The 18,912-nt window shown below is 58.7% G+C and overlaps 1 protein-coding gene across 2 annotated transcripts in view; it reads left to right on the forward strand.

Annotated features, from left to right (window-relative positions):
- The first annotated feature begins 52 nt into the window (after positions 1–52).
- Positions 53–18,912, forward strand: part of LOC112530906 (sodium/glucose cotransporter 2-like) — a 44,463-nt gene continuing 25,603 nt past the window's right edge. For both annotated transcript variants that reach the window (XM_040655067.2, XM_040655068.2), the window contains exons 1-6: positions 53–156; positions 5,279–5,350; positions 7,156–7,260; positions 11,446–11,505; positions 12,477–12,581; positions 18,070–18,175. In XM_040655067.2, coding sequence (XP_040511001.1) covers positions 79–156; positions 5,279–5,350; positions 7,156–7,260; positions 11,446–11,505; positions 12,477–12,581; positions 18,070–18,175 — 526 coding nt within the window. In that variant the 5' untranslated portion in view covers positions 53–78. The remainder of the gene's footprint in view (positions 157–5,278; positions 5,351–7,155; positions 7,261–11,445; positions 11,506–12,476; positions 12,582–18,069; positions 18,176–18,912) is intronic.

The following is an 18,912-nucleotide window of genomic DNA, read 5'->3' on the forward strand; positions in this document are numbered from 1 at the left end:
CCCACTCCCCCCTCCCCCCTCTGCCCTATCTCAGTTGTGGGGCAGAGCTGTGGGGCAGAGCTGTGGGGCAGCCCCACAATGGCCGTCACCGTCGATCCCTGGGATTTGGGGGTCGTTGGGGGGTATTTCCTGTGCGTCTTCGCCGTGGGGCTGTGGGTAAGGAGTGGGGTGGGACCCAGAAGTGTGGGGTGGGACCCATAGATGGAACTCTGGGACCCATAAGTTGGGGGGTGGGACCCATAAGTGGACCTCTGGGACCCATAAGTGTGGGGTGGGACCCATAAGTGGACCTCTGGGACCCATAAGTGTGGGGTGGGACCCATAAGTGGACCTCTGGGACCCATAAGTGTGGGATGGGACCCATAAGTGGACCTCTGGGACCCATAAGTGTGGGGTGGGACCCATAAGTGGACCTCTGGGACCCATAAGTTGGGGGGTGGGACCCATAAGTGGACCTCTGGGACCCATAAGTGTGGGGTGGGACCCATAAGTGTGGACTGGAACCCATAAGTGTGGAGTTGGACCCATAAGTGTGGGGTGGAACCCATAATTGGACCTCTGGGACCCATAAGTGCGGAGTTGGACCCATAAGTGGACCTCTGGGACCCATAAGTTGCGGGTTGGGACCCATAAGTGGACCTCTGGGACCCATAAGTGTGGAGTGGGACCCATAAGTTGGGGGGTGGGAATCATAAGTGGACCTCTGGGACCCATAAGTGGACCTCTGGGAACCATAAATTGGGGGTTGGGACCCATAACTGTGGGGTGGGACCCATAAGTGGACCTCTGGGACCCATAAGTGTGGAGTGGGACCCATAAGTTGGGGGTTGGGACCCATAAGTGGACCTCTGGGACCCATAAGTGTGGGGTGGGACCCTTAAGTGGTCCTCTGGGACCCATAAGTGGACACCTGGGCCCCATAAGTGCCCCATAAGTGCCCCATAAGTGCCCCATAGGATCCCCAAGGGCCCCTCTGGGCCCCATAAGTGCCCCATAAGTGCCATATAAGACCCACAAGTGCCCCATAAGTGCCATATAGGTCCCCCACGTGCCCCTCTGGGCCCCATAAGTGCCATATAGGACTCCTGAGAGCCATTCTGGGCCCCGTAAGTGCCATATAAGACCCACAAGTGTCCCATAAATGCCCCATAGGTGCCATACAGGACCCACAAGTGCCCCTCTGGGCCCCATAAGTGCCATACAGGACCCCTGAGAGCCCTTCTGGGCCCCATAAATACCCCTCTGGGCCTCATAAGTGCCCCATAAGTGCCATGTAAGACCCACAAGTGCCCTATAAGTGCCATATAGGTCCCCCACGTGCCCCTCTGGGCTCCATAAGTGCCCCATAAGTGCCATATAGGACCACTGAGAGCCCCTCTGGGCCCCGTAAGTGCCCCATATGTGTCCCATAAGTGCCCCATAAGTGCCATATAGGTCCCTCACGTGCCCCTCTGGGCCCCATAAGTGCCCCATAAGTGCCATATAGGTCCCTCACGTGCCCCTCTGGGCCCCATAAGTGCCCCATAAGTGCCATATAGGTCCCCCACGTGCCCCTCTGGGCCCCATAAGTGCCCCATAAGTGCCATATAGGACCCCCAAGGGCCCCTCTGGGCCCCATAAGTGCCCCATAAGTGCCATATAAGACCCACAAGTGCCCCATAAGTGCCATATAGGTCCCCCACGTGCCCCTCTGGGCCCCATAAGTGTCATATAGGACCCCTGAGAGTCCTTCTGGGCCCCATAAATACCCCTCTGGGCCCCATAAGTGCCCCATAAGTGCCATATAAGACCCACAAGTGCCCCATAAGTGCCCCATAAGTGCCCCATAAGTGCCATATAGGACTCCTGAGAGCCATTCTGGGCCCCATAAGTGCCCCTCTGGTCCCCATAAGTGCCATATAAGACCCACAAGTGTCCCATAAGTGCCCCATAAGTGCCCCGTAAGTGCCATATAGGTCCCCCACGTGCCCCTCTGGGCCCCATAAGTGCCCCATAAGTGCCATATAGGACCACTGAGAGCCCCTCTGGGCCCCGTAAGTGCCCCATATGTGTCCCATAAGTGCCCCATAAGTGCCATATAGGTCCCTCACGTGCCCCTCTGGGCCCCATAAGTGCCCCATAAGTGCCATATAGGTTCCCCACGTGCCCCTCTGGGCCCTATAAGTGCCCCATAAGTGCCATATAGGTCCCCCAAGTGCCCCTCTGGGCCCCATAAGTGCCATATAGGACCCCTGAGAACCCCTCTGGGCCCCATAAGTGCCCCATAAGTGCCATATAGGACCCCCAAGGGCCCCTCTGGGCCCCATAAGTGCCATATAGGACCCCCAAGGGCCCCTCTGTGCCCCATAAGTGCCATATAGGACCCCCAAGGGCCCCTCTGGGCCCCATAAGTGCCATATAGGACCCCCAAGGGCCCCTCTGGGCCCCATAAGTGCCCCCCCCCTTTCCCCCCCCTGTGTCCCACACTGCAGTTGTTTGTTTAACCCCTGACCCCATAGTGGGAAGGGGGGGGGGGGGTGGGATTAATCATTGCCTGCAGTGCAGTGCAGTGGGGCGCTGTGGGGTCAGTGGGGCAGCGGGGGACGGGGGGGCCTCTATGGGTCCCTATGGGGTCTCTATGGGGCACTATGGGTCCATACGGGGTGTCTCTGGGGTGTCTCTGGGGCCCTATGGGGCTCTATGGGGTGTCTACGGGGCTCTACGTGTCCCTATGGGGTCTCTATGGGTCTCTTTAGGTCTCTGTGGGGTGCTCTATGGGTCCCTATGGGTCTCTATGGGGCTCTGAGGGACCCTATCGCTCTATGGGGTCTCTATGGGGTCTCTGTGGGGCCCTATAGGGCTCTGTGTGTCTCTATGGGGCTCTATGGGGCTCTGTGAGGCTCTATAGGGCTCTATGGGGTCTCTGTGGGTCCTTGTGAGTCTTTATGGGGCTCTATGGGGTTCTGTGGGGTCTCTGTGGGTCTCTATGGGTCTCTATGGATCTCTGTGGATCTCTGTGGGTCTCTGTGGGGTCTCTATGGGGCTCTATGGATCTCTATGGGTCGCTATGGGTCTCTATGGGTCTGTGTGGGGCCCTATAGGACGCTACGGGTCTCTATGGGTCCCTTTGGGTCTCTATGGGTCCCTATGGGGTCTCTGTGGGGCCTCTGTGGGTGTCTGTGGGGCCCTATAGGACTCTATGGGGCTCTGTGTGTCTCAGTGGGGCTCTATGGGGCCTCTATGGGGTCTCTATGTGGCCCTATGGGGCGCTATGGAGCTCTATGGGTCCCTATGGGGTCTCTAGGGGGCTCTGTGGGGCCCCATGGGTCTCTATGGGGCTCTATGGGGTCTCCATGGGATCTCTGTGGGTGTCTGTGGGGCCCTATAGGGCTCTATGGGGCTCTGTGAGGCTCTATAGGGCTCTATGGGGTCTCTATGGGGTCTCTGTGGGTCCTTGTGAGTATTTATGGGTCTCAATGTGTCCCTATGGGGTCTCTATGGGGTCTCTATGGGGCTCTATGGGGCTCTATGGGGTCTCTGTGTGGCCCTATGGGGCACTATGGGGCTCTATGGGTCCCCATGAGGTCTCAGTGGGGCCCTATAGGGCTCTGTGGGTCCCCATGGGGTCTCTGTGGGGCCCTATAGGGCTCTATGGGGCTCTGTGGGTCTGCATGGGGCTCTATGGGTCTCTGTGAGGCTCTATAGGGCTGTATGGGGTCTCTATGGGGTCTCTATGGGGTCTCTGTGGGTCCTTGTGAGTCTTTATGGGTCTCTATGTGTCCCTATGGGGTCTCTATGGGGCTCTATAGGTCTCTATGGGGCTCTATGGGGTCTCTATGTGGCCCTATGGGGCGCTATGGGGCTCTATGGGTCCCCATGGGGTCTCTGTGGGGCCCTATAGGGCTCTATGGGGTCTCTATGGGGTCTCTGTGGGTCCTTGTGAGTATTTATGGGGCTCTACGGGGTTCTGTGGGGATCTCTATGGGTCTCTATGGGTCTCAGTGGGTCTCTATGGATCTCTATGGGGTTCTGTGGGGTCTCTGTGGGTCTCAATGGATCTCTATAGGGTCTCTATGGGGTCTCTGTGGGTGTCTGTGGGGCCCTATAGGGCTCTATGGGGCTCTGTGTGTCTCTATGGGTCTCTGTGGGGTTCTGTGGGGTCTCTATGGGTCTCTATGGGTCTCTGTGGGGTCGCTATGGGTCTCTATGGGTCTCTGTGGGGCCCTATAGGGCGCTACGGGTCTCTATGGGTCCCTTTGGGTCTCTATGCGGCTCTATACTGCTTCTTTACCAGTCCATACTGGTCCTTACTGGTTCATACTGGTCCTTACTGGTCCATACCGGTCCTTACTGGTCCATACTGGCCTGCATTGGTCCATATTGGTCCTTACTGGTCCATACTGGCCTGTATTGGTCCATACTGGTCCATACTGGTCGTTACTGGTCCATACTGGTCTGTATTGGTCCATACCGGTCCATACTGGTGCATACTGGTCTGTATTGGTCCTTACTGGTCCATACTGGTCCTTACTGGTCCATACTGGTCTGTATTGGTCCATACTGGTCCAAACTGGTCTGTATTGGTCCTTAATGGTCCTTACTGGTCCTTACCGGTCCTTATTGGTCCATACTGGTCCTTACTGATCCATACTGGTCCTTACTGGTCCATACTGGTCCGTACCGGTCCTTACTGGTCCATACTGGCCTGCATTGGTCCATATTGGTCCTTACTGGTCCATACTGGTCCTTACTGGTCCATACGGGCCTGTATTGGTCCATACTGGTCCATACTGGTCCTTACTGATCCATACTGGTCTGTATTGGTCCATACTGGTCCATACTGGTCTGTATTGGTCCACACTGGTCCTTATCGGTCCTTACTGGTCCATACTGGTCCAAACTGTTCTGTATTGGTCCATACTGGTCCTTACTGGTCCATACTGATCCTTACTGATCCATACTGGTCCATACTGGTCTGTATTGGTCCATACTGGTCCATACTGGCCTGCATTGATCCATATTGGTTCTTACTGGTCCATACTGGCCTGTATTGGTCCATACTGGTCCATACTGGTCCTTACTGGTCCTTACTGGTCCTTACTGATCCTTACTGGTCTGTATTGGTCCATACTGGTCTGTATTGGTCCATATTGGTCCATCCTGGTCCTTACCGGTCCTTATTGGTCCTTACCGGTCCTTACTGGTCCATACTGGTCCATACTGTTCTGTATTGTTCCATACTGGTCCATACTGGTCCTTACTGGTCCATACTGGTCCATACTGGTCTGTATTGGTGCAGTCGTTACGGCGCAGCTCCCGTAGTTCGGTCACCGGGTACTTCCTGGCCGGGAGGAGGATGGGATGGGGAGCAGTGAGTGCTATGGGGCGCTGTGGGGCACTATGGGGCGCTATGGGGTGATATGGGGGGCTATGGGGCGCTATGGGGCACTGTGGGGCTCTATGGGGGGCTATGGGGGGCTATGGGGGGCTATGCGGTGCTATGGGGTGCTGTGGGGCTCTATGAGGTGCTATGGGGCTCTATGGGGTGATATGGGGCGCTATGGGGCGCTGTGGGGCGATATGGGGTGGTATGGGGTGATATGGGGTGCTATGGAGCGCTGTGGGGCACTGTGGGGCGCTATGGGGTGCTATGGGGTGATATGGGGCGCTATGGGGCGCTATGGGGCGCTATGGGGCGCTGTGGGGCGCTATGGGGTGGTATGGGGCTCTATGGGGCGCTATGGGGCGCTGTGGGGCTCTATGGGGCGCTATGGGGTGCTATGGGGCGCTATGGGGTGATATGGGGGGCTGTGGGGCTCTATGGGGTGCTATGGGGGGCTATGGGGTGCTATGGGGCGCTGTGGGGCTCTATGGGGTGCTATGGGGTGCTATGGGGTGATATAGGGCGCTGTGGGGCTCTATGGGGTGCTATGGGGCGCTATGAGGTGGTGTGGGGTGATATGGGGCGCTGTGAGGCGCTGTGGGGCTCTATGGGGCGCTATGGGGTGATATGGGAGGCTATGGGGTGCTATGGGGCGCTGTGGGGCGATATGGGGTGCTATGGGGCTCTATGGGGCGCTATGGGGTGCTATGGGGCGCTATGGGGCGCTGTGGGGCTCTATGGGGCGCTATGGGGTGATATGGGGGGCTATGGGGTACTATGGGGCGCTATGGGGCACTATGGGGTAATATGGGGTCACACCCTAACCCGTACCATCCCCGATGACGTCACACCCAAAGCCCCCACCCCCGATGACGTCACACCCTAACCCACGCCACCCCTGGTGATGTCAGTCCCTAACCCATGCCATCCCACATGACGTCACACCCTAACCTCACGCCACCCCCGATGACGTCACGCCCAAAACCACGCTATCCCCTGATGACATCACAACCTAACCCCCGCCATCCCCAGTGATGTCACACCATTAGAAGTGCCGCCCCCGATGACGTCACACCCTGACCCCCGCCAACCCTGGATGACGTCACACCCGAACCCATGCGATCCTCAATGATGTCACACCCTAACCCACACCACCGCTGATGACGTCACACCCTAACCCCCGCCAAGCCCCAATGACGTCACACCCGAACCCCCACCATCCCTAACAATGTCACTCTCTAATCCACGCCATCCCACATGACGTCATGCCCTAACCCCATGCCACCCCCGATGACATCACACCCAACCCTCCGATGACGTCACACCCAACCCTCCGATGACGCCACACCCACCCCCCGATGACGTCGCACCCAACCACCGATGACGTCACACCCAACCCTCCGATGACGTCACACCCAACCCCCCGATGACGTCACACCCACCCCCGGTGACATCACGCCCAAGCCCCCCAATGACGTCACGCCCAACCCCCCGATGACGTCACACCCAACCCTCCGATGACGTCACACCCAACCCGCCGGTGACGTCACACCCAACCCTCCGATGACGCCACACCCACCCCCCGATGACGTCGCACCCAACCACCGATGACGTCACACCCAACCCTCCGATGACGCCACACCCAACCCCCCGATGACGTCACACCCACCCCCGATGACATCACGCCCAAGCCCCCCAATGACGTCACGCCCAACCCCCCCCCCGATGACGTCACACCCAACCCCCCGATGACGTCACGCCCAACCCCCCGATGACGTCACCGTGCCTTTCAGGTGGGGGCGTCGCTGTTTGCGTCCAACATCGGCTCGGGGCACTTTGTGGGGTTGGCCGGGACGGCCGCCGCGTCCGGAATCGCCGTCGGGGGATTCGAGTGGCACGTGGGGGGCTGAGCCACACATGAGACCCACTGCGACCCATAGCGACCCATAGCGACCCCATAGAGACCCCATAGAGACCCCATAGAGCGACTCATTGGGACCCATAGCGACACATAGGGACACATAGGGACACATAGAGACACATAGAGGCCCATAGAGAACCCATAGAGACCCATAGGGACCCATAGGGACCCATAGAGACCCATAGGGACACATAGAGACACATAGGGACCCATAGGGACACATAGAGACCCATAGAGACCCATAGCGACCCATAGAGACCCCATATGAAGCCATAGGGACGGCCGCCGCGTCCGGAATCGCCGTCGGGGGATTCGAGTGGCACGTGGGGGGTTGAGCCACACATGAGACCCACTGCGACCCATAGCGACCCATAGCGACACACAGAGACCCCATAGAGCGACTCATAGGGACCCCATAGAGACCCCATAGAGACAAATAGAGATCCCATAGAGATCCATAGGGACCCATAGAGACACCATAGGGACACATAGAGGCCCATAGAGAACCCATAGAGACCCATAGGGACCCATAGGGACCCATAGAGACCCATAGGGACACATAGAGACACATAGAGACCCATAGAGACCCCATAGAGACCCCATAGAGCGACTCATTGGGACCCATAGCGACACATAGGGACACATAGAGACCCACAGGGACCCACTGCGACCCATAGAGACACATAGGGGCCCATAGCGACCCATAAAGACCCATAGAGACACATAGAGACCCCATAGAGACCCATAGAGACACATAGAGACCCCATAGAGTGACCCATAGGGACCCATAGAGATCCACAGAGACCCATAGGGATACATAGAGACCCATAGAGACCCATAGGGACGCATAGGGACCCATAGCGACACTTGGGAACCCCATTGACACACATAGAGACCCCATAGAGCGACTCATAGGGACCCACACAGACCCATAGGGACCCATAGAGACCCATAGGGACCCACAGTGACCCATAGGGACCCATAGAGACCCATAGAGACCCATAGGGACACATAGCGACACATAGAGACCCATAGAGACCCCATAGAGACCCCATAGAGCGACTCATAGGGACCCATAGAGACACATAGGGACCCACAGGGACACATAGAGACCCATAGGGACCCATAGAGGCCCATAGAGAACCCATAGAGACCCATAGGGACACATAGAGACACATAGGGACCCATAGGGACACATAGCGACACATAGAGACCCATAGAGACCCCATAGAGACCCCATAGAGCGACTCATTGGGACCCATAGCGACACATAGGGACACATAGGGACACATAGAGACCCACAGGGACCCATAGAGACCCATAGAGACACATAGAGACCCCATAGAGTGACCCATAGAGACCCATAGAGATCCACAGAGACCCATAGGGATACATAGAGACCCATAGAGACCCATAGGGACGCATAGGGACCCATAGCGACACATAGGAACCCCATTGACACACATAGAGACCCCATAGAGCGACTCATAGGGACCCACAGAGACCCATAGGGACCCATAGAGACCCATAGGGACCCACAGCGACCCATAGGGACCCATAGAGACCCATAGAGACCCATAGGGACACATAGCGACACATAGAGACCCATAGAGACCCCATAGAGACCCCATAGAGCGACTCATTGGGACCCATAGCGACACATAGGGACACATAGGGACACATAGAGACCCACAGGGACCCATAGAGACCCATAGAGACACATAGGGGCCCATAGCGACCCATAGAGACCCATAGAGACACATAGAGACCCCATAGAGTGACCCATAGAGACCCATAGAGATCCACAGAGACCCATAGGGATACATAGAGACCCATAGAGACCCATAGGGACGCATAGGGACCCATAGCGACACATAGGAACCCCATTGACACACATAGAGACCCCATAGAGCGACTCATAGGGACCCACAGAGACCCATAGGGACCCATAGAGACCCATAGGGACCCACAGCGACCCATAGGGACCCATAGAGACCCATAGAGACCCATAGGGACACATAGCAACACATAGAGACCCATAGAGACCCCATAGAGACCCCATAGAGCGACTCATAGGGACCCATAGAGACACATAGGGACCCACAGGGACACATAGAGACCCATAGGGACCCATAGAGGCCCATAGAGACCCCATAGAGACCCATAGAGACACATAGATGAGACCCATAGAGAACCATAGAGACACATAGGGACACATAGGGACCCATAGAGACCCATAGAGACCCATAGAGACACATAGGGACACATAGGGACCCATAGAGACCCATAGAGACCCATAGAGACCCCATAGGGACCCCATAGAGAGACCCATAGAGACCCATAGCGACCCATAGGGACACATAGGGACACATAGATGAGACCCAGTGAGACCCATAGGGACCCATAGGGACCCATAGAGACACATAGAGACCAATAGGAACCCATAGAGAACCATAAGGACCCATAGAGACCCATAGAGACACATAGAGAACCACAGCGACCCATAGCGACACATAGGGACCCCATACGGACCCACAGGGACCCCATAGAGACCCATAGGGACACATAGATGAGACCCACAGAGACCCATAGAGACCCATAGAGACCCATAGGGACCCATAGGGACACATAGGGACCCATAGAGATCCCATAGAGCGACTCATAGGGACCCATAGAGACCCATAGAGACCCATAGATGAAACCCATAGGGACCCATAGGAACCCATAGAGACACATAGAGACCCATAGAGACCCATAGGAACCCACAGAACACCATAGAGACCCATAGAGACCCATAGAGACCCACAGCGACCCATAGAGACCCCTAGGGACCCATAGGGACACATAGAGACCCATAGGGATCCATAGAGACCCATAGAGACCCATAGAGGCCCATAGGGACCCATAGAGACACATAGAGACCCCACAGAGACCCATACAGACCCCATAGATGAGACCCAGAGCGACCCATAGAGACCCATAGAGACAAATAGGGCCCCATAGAGATGCCATAGCTGCCCCACATCCCAGCCCCACATCTCTGCCCCACATCCCTGCCCCACATCTCACCCCACACCCCACATCCCAGCCCCACATCCCTGCCCCACATGTCTGTCTCACATCCCCGCCCCACAACCCCTGCCCCACATCTCTGCCCCACATCTCTGCCCCACATCTCTGCCCCACATCCCCACCCCACATCCTTGCCCCACATCCCCGCCCCCCATCTCTGCCCCACATCCCCGCCCCACATCTCACCCCACACCCCCCATCCCCGCCCCACATCCCCGCCCCCCACCTCTGCCCCCCATCTGTGCCCCCTATCTGTGCCCCACACCTCTGTCCCACATCCCTGCCCCACATCTCACCCCACACCCCCCATCCCCACCCCGCATCCCCGCCCCACAACCCCTGCCCCACATCTCTGCCCCACATCTCTGTCCCCCATCTCAGCCCCACACCTCTGCGCCCCATCTGCCCCACATCTCTGCCCCACATCCCAGCCCCACATCTCACCCCACACCCCCCATCCCCGCCCCACATCCCCGCCCCCCCCGTCTCTGCCCCCCATCTGTGCCCCTCATCTCTGCCCCCCATTTGTGCCCCACATCTCTGCCCCACATCTCACCCCACACTCCCCATCCCCGCCCCACATCCCCGCCCCCCACCTCTGCCCCCCGTCTCTGCCCCCCACCTCTGCCCCTCATCTGTGCCCCCCATCTGTGCCCCACATCTCTTCCCCACATCCCAGCCCCACATCTCACCCCACACCCCCCATCCCTGCCCCACATCCCCGCCCCCCACCTCTGCCCCCCATCTGTGCCCCCCACCTCTGCCCCCCATCTCTGCCCCCCATTTGTGCCCCACATCTCTTCCCCACATCCCCGCCCCACATCTCACCCCACACTCCCCATCCCTGCCCCATATCCCCGCCCCCCACCTCTGCCCCCCATCTGTGCCCCACATCTCTTCCCCACATCCCAGCCCCACATCTCACCCCACACCCCCCATCCCTGCCCCACATCCCCGCCCCCCACCTCTGCCCCCCATCTGTGCCCCCCACCTCTGCCCCCCAACTCTGACCCCCATCTGTGCCCCCCACATCCCCGCCCCCCCCACCTCTGCCCCCCATCTGTGCCCCCCATCTGTGCCCCCCACGCAGGCGATGTTTATGGTGCTGCTGCTGGGTTGGATCTTCGTCCCCATCTACATGAAGGCGGGGGTGAGTCAACGCCGCCCCCCCCGCCCCCCCCAACAGTGACGTCATCGCGGCCCCGTGGTGACGTCACATCACGCCCTCCCCCCGTAGTGACGTCACAGCGGCCCCCTAGTGGCGTTGTAATGCCCGGTGGTGACGTCACAGAGTCCCGCGGTGATGTCAAAGCCCCCCCCGTCGTGACGTCAGGTGGCCCCACGGTGACATCATGGCGTCCGGTAGTGATGCCACAGTGCTAATTGTGACGTCACAGCGTCCGACAGTGAGGTCACGGCACCCCACAGTGACGTCGCAGCGCCCCATGGGGGCCTCATGCCACCACAGTGACGCCACAATGCCCCAACGTGACGTCACAGCGCCCCATAGTGACGTCACGGTGCCCCATAGTGACGTCACGACGATGCCCGTAGTGACCTCACAGCGCAACAGTGACGCCACGACACCCCTTAGTGACGTCACACCGCGAGTGACGACACAATGCCCCCAAAGCAATGCCACTGCACCCCATAGTGATGTCACAGCACCCCGTAGTGACGTCACAGCACACCACAGTGACATCACACCACAACAGTGATGCCACAGCACCCCGTAGTGACGTCACGGTGCCCCATTGTGATGTCACAATGCCCCAGAGTGCCCTCACACCGCAATAGTGACGTCACGGCACCCCCATATCAACGTCACAGCGCCCCGTGGTGACGTCACAGCACCACAGTGACGTCACAACGCCCCCAAAGTGACACTGGAACACTCCGTAGTGACGTCACCGCGCCCCAGAGTGACCTCGCACTGCAATAGTGACGTCGCAGCGCCCCGCGGTGACGTCATGGCGCCCCATAGCGACGTCGCAGCGCCCCATAGAGACGCCACACCGCCCCAGCGACGTCACGACGCCCCACGGTGGCGCCACCGCGGCCCCCCGCGGTGACGTCACGCCCCCCCCTCCGTGACGTCACGCCCCCCTCCCCCCCTTCCAGGTGACGACGATGCCGCAGTACCTCCGGAAGCGCTTTGGGGGCGCCCGGATCCAAATCTGCCTCTCGGCCCTTTCGCTGCTGCTTTACGTCACCACCAAAATCTCCGTGCGTGCAAAAAAAGTGGGGCGCTGTGGGGCGCTGTGGGGCGGGATGGGGCGGTATGGGGCCCTATGGGGCGGTATGGGGGCTCTATGGGTCCCTATGGGACTCAATGGGGCTCTATGGGCCCCTATGGGGTTTCTATGGGTCTCTATGAGGCTCGATGGGGTCTCTATGGGTCGCTATGGGACTCTATGGGGTCTCTATGGGGTCCCTATGGGGTCTCTATGGGGCTCTATGGGGTCTCTATGGGGATCAATGGGGCCCTGTGGGGTTTCTATGGGGCTCCATGGGGCTCTATGGGGTCTCTATGGAGCTCTGTGGGGCTCAATGGAGCCCTATGGGGTCCCTATGGGGTCTCTATGGGGCTCGATGGAGCCCTATGGGGTCTCTATGGGGTCTCTAGGGGGCTCTATGGGGCTCTATGGGGCTCGATAGGGTCGCTATGGGGTCTCTATGGGGTCTCTATGGGGATCAAGGGGGCCCTATGGGGTTTCTATGGGGCTCCATGGGCCTCTATGGGGTCTCTATGGAGCTCTGTGGGGCTCAATGGAGCCCTATGAGGTCCCTATGGGGTCTCTATGGGGTCTCTATGGGGCTCGATGGAGCCCTATGGGGTCTCTATGGGGTCTCTATGGGGCTCTATGGGGATCTATGGACCTGTATGGAGTCTCTATGGGGCTCGATGGAGCCCTATGGGGTCTCTATGGGGCTCTATGGGGATCAAGGGGGCCCTATGGGGTTTCTATGGGGCTCCATGGGCCTCTATGGGGTCTCTATGGAGTCAGTATGGGGCTCAATGGAGCCCTATGGGGTCTCTATGGGGTCTCTATGGGTCTCTATGGGGATCTATGGACCTCTATGGAGTCTCTATGGGGCTCGATGGAGCCCTATGGGGTCTCTATGGGGTCTCTATGGGGCCCTATGGGGCTCTATGGGGTCTCTAGGGGTCCCTATGGGGCGATATGGGGGCTCTATGGGGCCCTATGGGGCTCTATGGGGGCTCTGTGCGGCTCTATGGGGCTCTATGGGTCTCTATGGGGTCTCTATGGGGTCTCTATTGGGCTCTATGGGGCTCGATAGTGTCGCTATGGGGTCTCTATGGGGTCTCTATGGGGTCCCTATGGGGTCTCTATGGGGATCAATGGGGCCCTGTGGGGTTTCTATGGGGCTCCATGGGCCTCTATGGGGTCTCTATGGAGCTCTGTGGGGCTCAATGGAGCCCTATGGGGTCCCTATGGGGTCTCTATGGGGCTCGATGGAGCCCTATGGGGTCTCTATGGGGTCTCTAGGGGGCTCTATGGGGCTCTATGGGCCTCTATGGAGTCTCTATGGGGCTCGATGGAGCCCTATGGGGTCTCTATGGGGTCTCTATGGGGCCCTATGGGGCTCTATGGGGTCTCTAGGGGTCCCTATGGGGCGATATGGGGGCTCTATGGGGCCCTATGGGGCTCTATGGGGGCTCTGTGCGGCTCTATGGGGCTCTATGGGTCTCTATGGGGTCTCTATGGGGTCTCTATGGGGCTCTATGGGGCTCGATAGTGTCGCTATGGGGTCTCTATGGGGTCTCTATGGGGTCCCTATGGGGTCTCTATGGGGATCAATGGGGCCCTGTGGGGTTTCTATGGGGCTCCATGGGCCTCTATGGGGTCTCTATGGAGCTCTGTGGGGCTCAATGGAGCCCTATGGGGTCCCTATGGGGTCTCTATGGGGCTCGATGGAGCCCTATGGGGTCTCTATGGGGTCTCTAGGGGGCTCTATGGGGCTCTATGGGCCTCTATGGAGTCTCTATGGGGCTCGATGGAGCCCTATGGGGTCTCTATGGGGTCTCTATGGGGCCCTATGGGGCTCTATGGGGTCTCTAGGGGTCCCTATGGGGCGATATGGGGGCTCTATGGGGCCCTATGGGGCTCTATGGGGGCTCTGTGCGGCTCTATGGGGCTCTATGGGTCTCTATGAGGTCTCTATGGGGTCTCTATGGGGCTCTATGGGGCTCGATAGTGTCGCTATGGGGTCTCTATGGGGTCTCTATGTGGTCCCTATGGGGTCTCTATGGGGATCAATGGGGCCCTGTGGGATTCCTATGGGGCTCCATGGGCCTCTATGGGGTCTCTATGGAGCTCTGTGGGGCTCAATGGAGCCCTATGGGGTCCCTATGGGGTCTCTATGGGGCTCGATGGAGCCCTATGGGGTCTCTATGGGGTCTCTAGGGGGCTCTATGGGGATCTATGGGCCTCTATGGAGTCTCTATGGGGCTCGATGGAGCCCTATGGGGTCTCTATGGGGTCTCTATGGGGTCTCTATGGGGCTCTATGGGGCTCGATAGGGTCGCTATGGGGTCTCTATGGGGTCTCTATGGGGATCAAGGGGGCCCTATGGGGTTTCTATGGGGCTCCATGGGCCTCTATGGGGTCTCTATGGAGCTCTGTGGGGCTCAATGGAGCCCTATGAGGTCCCTATGGGGTCTCTATGGGGTCTCTATGGGGCTCGATGGAGCCCTATGGGGTCTCTATGGGGTCTCTATGGGGCTCTATGGGGATCTATGGACCTGTATGGAGTCTCTATGGGGCTCGATGGAGCCCTATGGGGTCTCTATGGGGTCTCTATGGGGATCAAGGGGGCCCTATGGGGTTTCTATGGGGCTCCATGGGCCTCTATGGGGTCTCTATGGAGCTCTGTGGGGCTCAATGGAGCCCTATGAGGTCCCTATGGGGTCTCTATGGGGCTCGATGGAGCCCTATGGTGTCTCTATGGGGTCTCTATGGGGCTCTATGGGGATCTATGGACCTGTATGGAGTCTCTATGGGGCTCGATGGAGCCCTATGGGGTCTCTATGGGGTCTCTATGGGGGCTCTATGGGGTTTCTATGGGATCTCTATGGGGCTCCATGGGTCCCTATGGGGCTCAATGGGCCCCTATGGGGTTTCTATGGGTCTCTATGAGGCTCGATGGGGTCTCTATGGGGCTCGATGGAGCCCTATGGGGTCTCTATGGGGTCTCTATGGAGCTCTGTGGGGCTCAATGGAGTCCTATGGGGTCCCTATGGGGTCTCTATGGGGCTCTATGGGGATCAGTGGGGCTCTATGGGGTTTCTATGGGGCTCTATGGGGCTCTGTGGGTCCCTATGGGGTCTCTATGGGGCTCTATGGGGATCAATGGGTCCCTATGGGTCTCTCTGGGCGCTCTATGGGGTCTCTATGGGTCCCTATGGGTCTCTCTGGGCGCTCTATGGGGTCTCTATGTGTCCCTATGGGGCTCTATGGGGTCTCTATGGGTCCCTATGGGGCTCTATGGGGCTCTATGGGGTCTCTATGGGGCTCGATGGGTCTCTATGGGGTCTCTATGTGTCCCTATGGAATCTCTATGGGTCCCTATGGGGTTTCTATGGGGCTCTATGGGGTCTCTATGGGGCTCGATGGGTCTCTATGGGGTCTCTATGTGTCCCTATGGGCTCTCTATGGGGTCCCTATGGGCCTCTATGGAGCTCTATGAGTCCCTATGGGGCTCTGTGGACCCCTATGGGATTCTATGGGCCTCTATGGGTCTCTATGGGTCCCTATGGGGCTCTGTGGGTCTCTATGGGGCTCTATGGGGCTCTAAGGGTCCCTATGGGTCTCTAGGGGTCTCTATGGGTATCTATGGGTCTCTATGGGGTCTCTATGGGTCCCTATGGGGCTCGATGGGGTCTCTATGGGTCCCTATGAGGGCGATATGGGGTCTCTATGGGCATCTATGGGTCCCTATGGGGCGCTATGGGTCTCTATGGGCATCTATGGGTCCCTATGGGGCTCTATGGAGTCTCTATGGGGTCTCTATGGGGCTCTATGGGTCTCTATGGTGCTCTATGTGTCCCTATGGGTCTCTATGGGGTCTCTATGATATCTCTATGTGTCCCTATTGGTCTCTGTGTCCCTATGGGTGCAATACCCCTCCGTGCCGCACGGCGGCGCTGTTCCCGTTGCGGGTGGATCAGTCCCGATGGGTCTCTATGGGGTCTCTATGATATCTCTATGTGTCCCTATGGGTGCAATGCCCCTCCGTGCCGCTCGGCGGCGCTGTTCCCGTTGCAGGTGGATCTGTCCCTACGGGTGTCTATGTGTCCCTATGGGTCTCTATGGGGTCTCTATGGGGCTCTATGTCTCTCTATGGTATCTGTGTCCCGATGGGTGCAATGCCCCTCCGTGCCGCACGGCGGCGCTGTTCCTGTTGCGGGTGGATCTGTCCCTATGGGTCTCTATGGGGTCTCTATGATATCTCTATGTGTCCCGATGGGTGCAATGCCCCTCCGTGCCGCACGGCGGCGCTGTTCCCGTTGCGGGTGGATCTGTCCCTATGGGTCTCTATGATATCTCTATGTGTCCCGATGGGTGCAATGCCCCTCCGTGCCGCACGGCGGCGCTGTTCCCGTTGCGGGTGGATCTGTCCCTATGGGTCTCTATGGGGTCTCTATGATATCTCTATGTGTCCCTATGGGTGCAATGCCGCTCCGTGCCGCACGGCGGCGCTGTTCCCGTTGCGGGTGGAACAGTCCCGATGGGTCTCTATGTGTCCCTATGGGTCTCTATGGGGTCTCTATGGGGCTCTATGTCTCTCTATGGTATCTGTGTCCCGATGGGTGCAATACCCCTCCGTGCCGCACGGCGGCGCTGTTCCCGTTGCGGGTGGTTCTGTCCCTAGGGGGCGCTATGGGGTCTCTATGATATCTCTATGTGTCCCAATGATATCTCTATGTGTCCCTATGGGTGCAATGCCCCTCCGTGCCGCTCGGCGGCGCTGTTCCCGTTGCAGGTGGATCTGTCCCTACGGGTGTCTATGTGTCCCTATGGGTCTCTATGGGGTCTCTATGGGGCTCTATGTCTCTCTATGGTATCTGTGTCCCGATGGGTGCAATGCCCCTCCGTGCCGCTCGGCGGCGCTGTTCCCGTTGCGGGTGGATCTGTCCCTATGGGTCTCTATGGGGTCTCTATGATATCTCTGTGTCCCTATGGGTGCAATGCCCCTCCGTGCCGCACGGCGGCGCTGTTCCTGTTGCGGGTGGATCTGTCCCTATGGGTCTCTATGGGGTCTCTATGATATCTCTATGTGTCCCTATGGGTGCAATACCCCTCCGTGCCGCTCGGCGGCGCTGTTCCCGTTGCGGGTGGATCTGTCCCTACGGGTGTCTATGTGTCCCTATGGGTCTCTATGGGGTCTCTATGGGGCTCTATGTCTCTCTATGGTATCTGTGTCCCGATGGGTGCAATATCCCTCCGTGCCGCACGGCGGCGCTGTTCCCGTTGCGGGTGGATCTGTCCCGATGGGTCTCTATGGGGTCTCTATGATATCTCTGTGTGTCCCGATCGGTGCAATGCCCCTCCGTGCCGCACGGCGGCGCTGTTCACGTTGCGGGTGGATCTGTCCCTATGGGTCTCTATGGGGTCTCTATGATATCTCTATGTGTCCCTATGGGTGCAATACCCCTCCGTGCCGCACGGCGGCGCTGTTCCCGTTGCAGGTGGATCTGTTCTCGGGCGCGGTGTTCCTGCAGGCGGCGCTCGGTTGGGATCTGTACGGGGCGGTGGCGGCGCTGCTCGGAGTGACCGCAGTGTACACCATTACTGGTGCGGAACGCCGCACATACTGGGAGCACTGGGAGCCCCACTGGGAGCACTGGGAGCCATACTGGGAGCACTGGGAGTGATACTGGGAGCACTGGGAGCCATACTGGGAGCACTGGGAGTGATACTGGGAGCACTGGGAGCCGTACTGGGAGCACTGGGAGTGATACTGGGAGCACTGGGAGCCATACTGGGAGCACTGGGAGTGATACTGGTGTGAACTGGGAGTGATACTGGGAGCACTGGGAGCACTGGGAGCCCTACTGGGAACACTGGGAGCCATACTGGGAGCGTTACTGGGGGAACTGGGGGCACTGGGAGTGATACTGGGAGCACTGGGAGCCATACTGGGAGCGTTACTGGGGGAACTGGGAGCACTGGGAGCCGTACTGGGAGCACTGGGGGTGATACTGGTGTGAACTGGGAGTCATACTGGGAGCACTGGGAGCACTGGGAGCCCTACTGGGAGCACTGGGAGCCATACTGGGAGCACTGGGAGCCATACTGGGAGCACTGGGAGTCATACTGGGAGGGTTACTGGGGGAACTGGGAGCACTGGGAGCCGTACTGGGAGCACTGGGAGTGATACTGGGAGCACTGGGAGAGATACTGGTGTGAACTGGGAGCCGTACTGGGAGCACTGGGAGCACTGGGAGCCATACTGGGAGCACTGGGAGTGATACTGGTGTGAACTGGGAGTCATACTGGGAGCACTGGGAGTCGTACTGGGAGCGTTACTG

Source organism: Gallus gallus, chromosome 36 (genome assembly GCF_016699485.2).
Source record: "Gallus gallus isolate bGalGal1 chromosome 36, bGalGal1.mat.broiler.GRCg7b, whole genome shotgun sequence".
Lineage (NCBI taxonomy): Eukaryota > Metazoa > Chordata > Aves > Galliformes > Phasianidae > Gallus > Gallus gallus.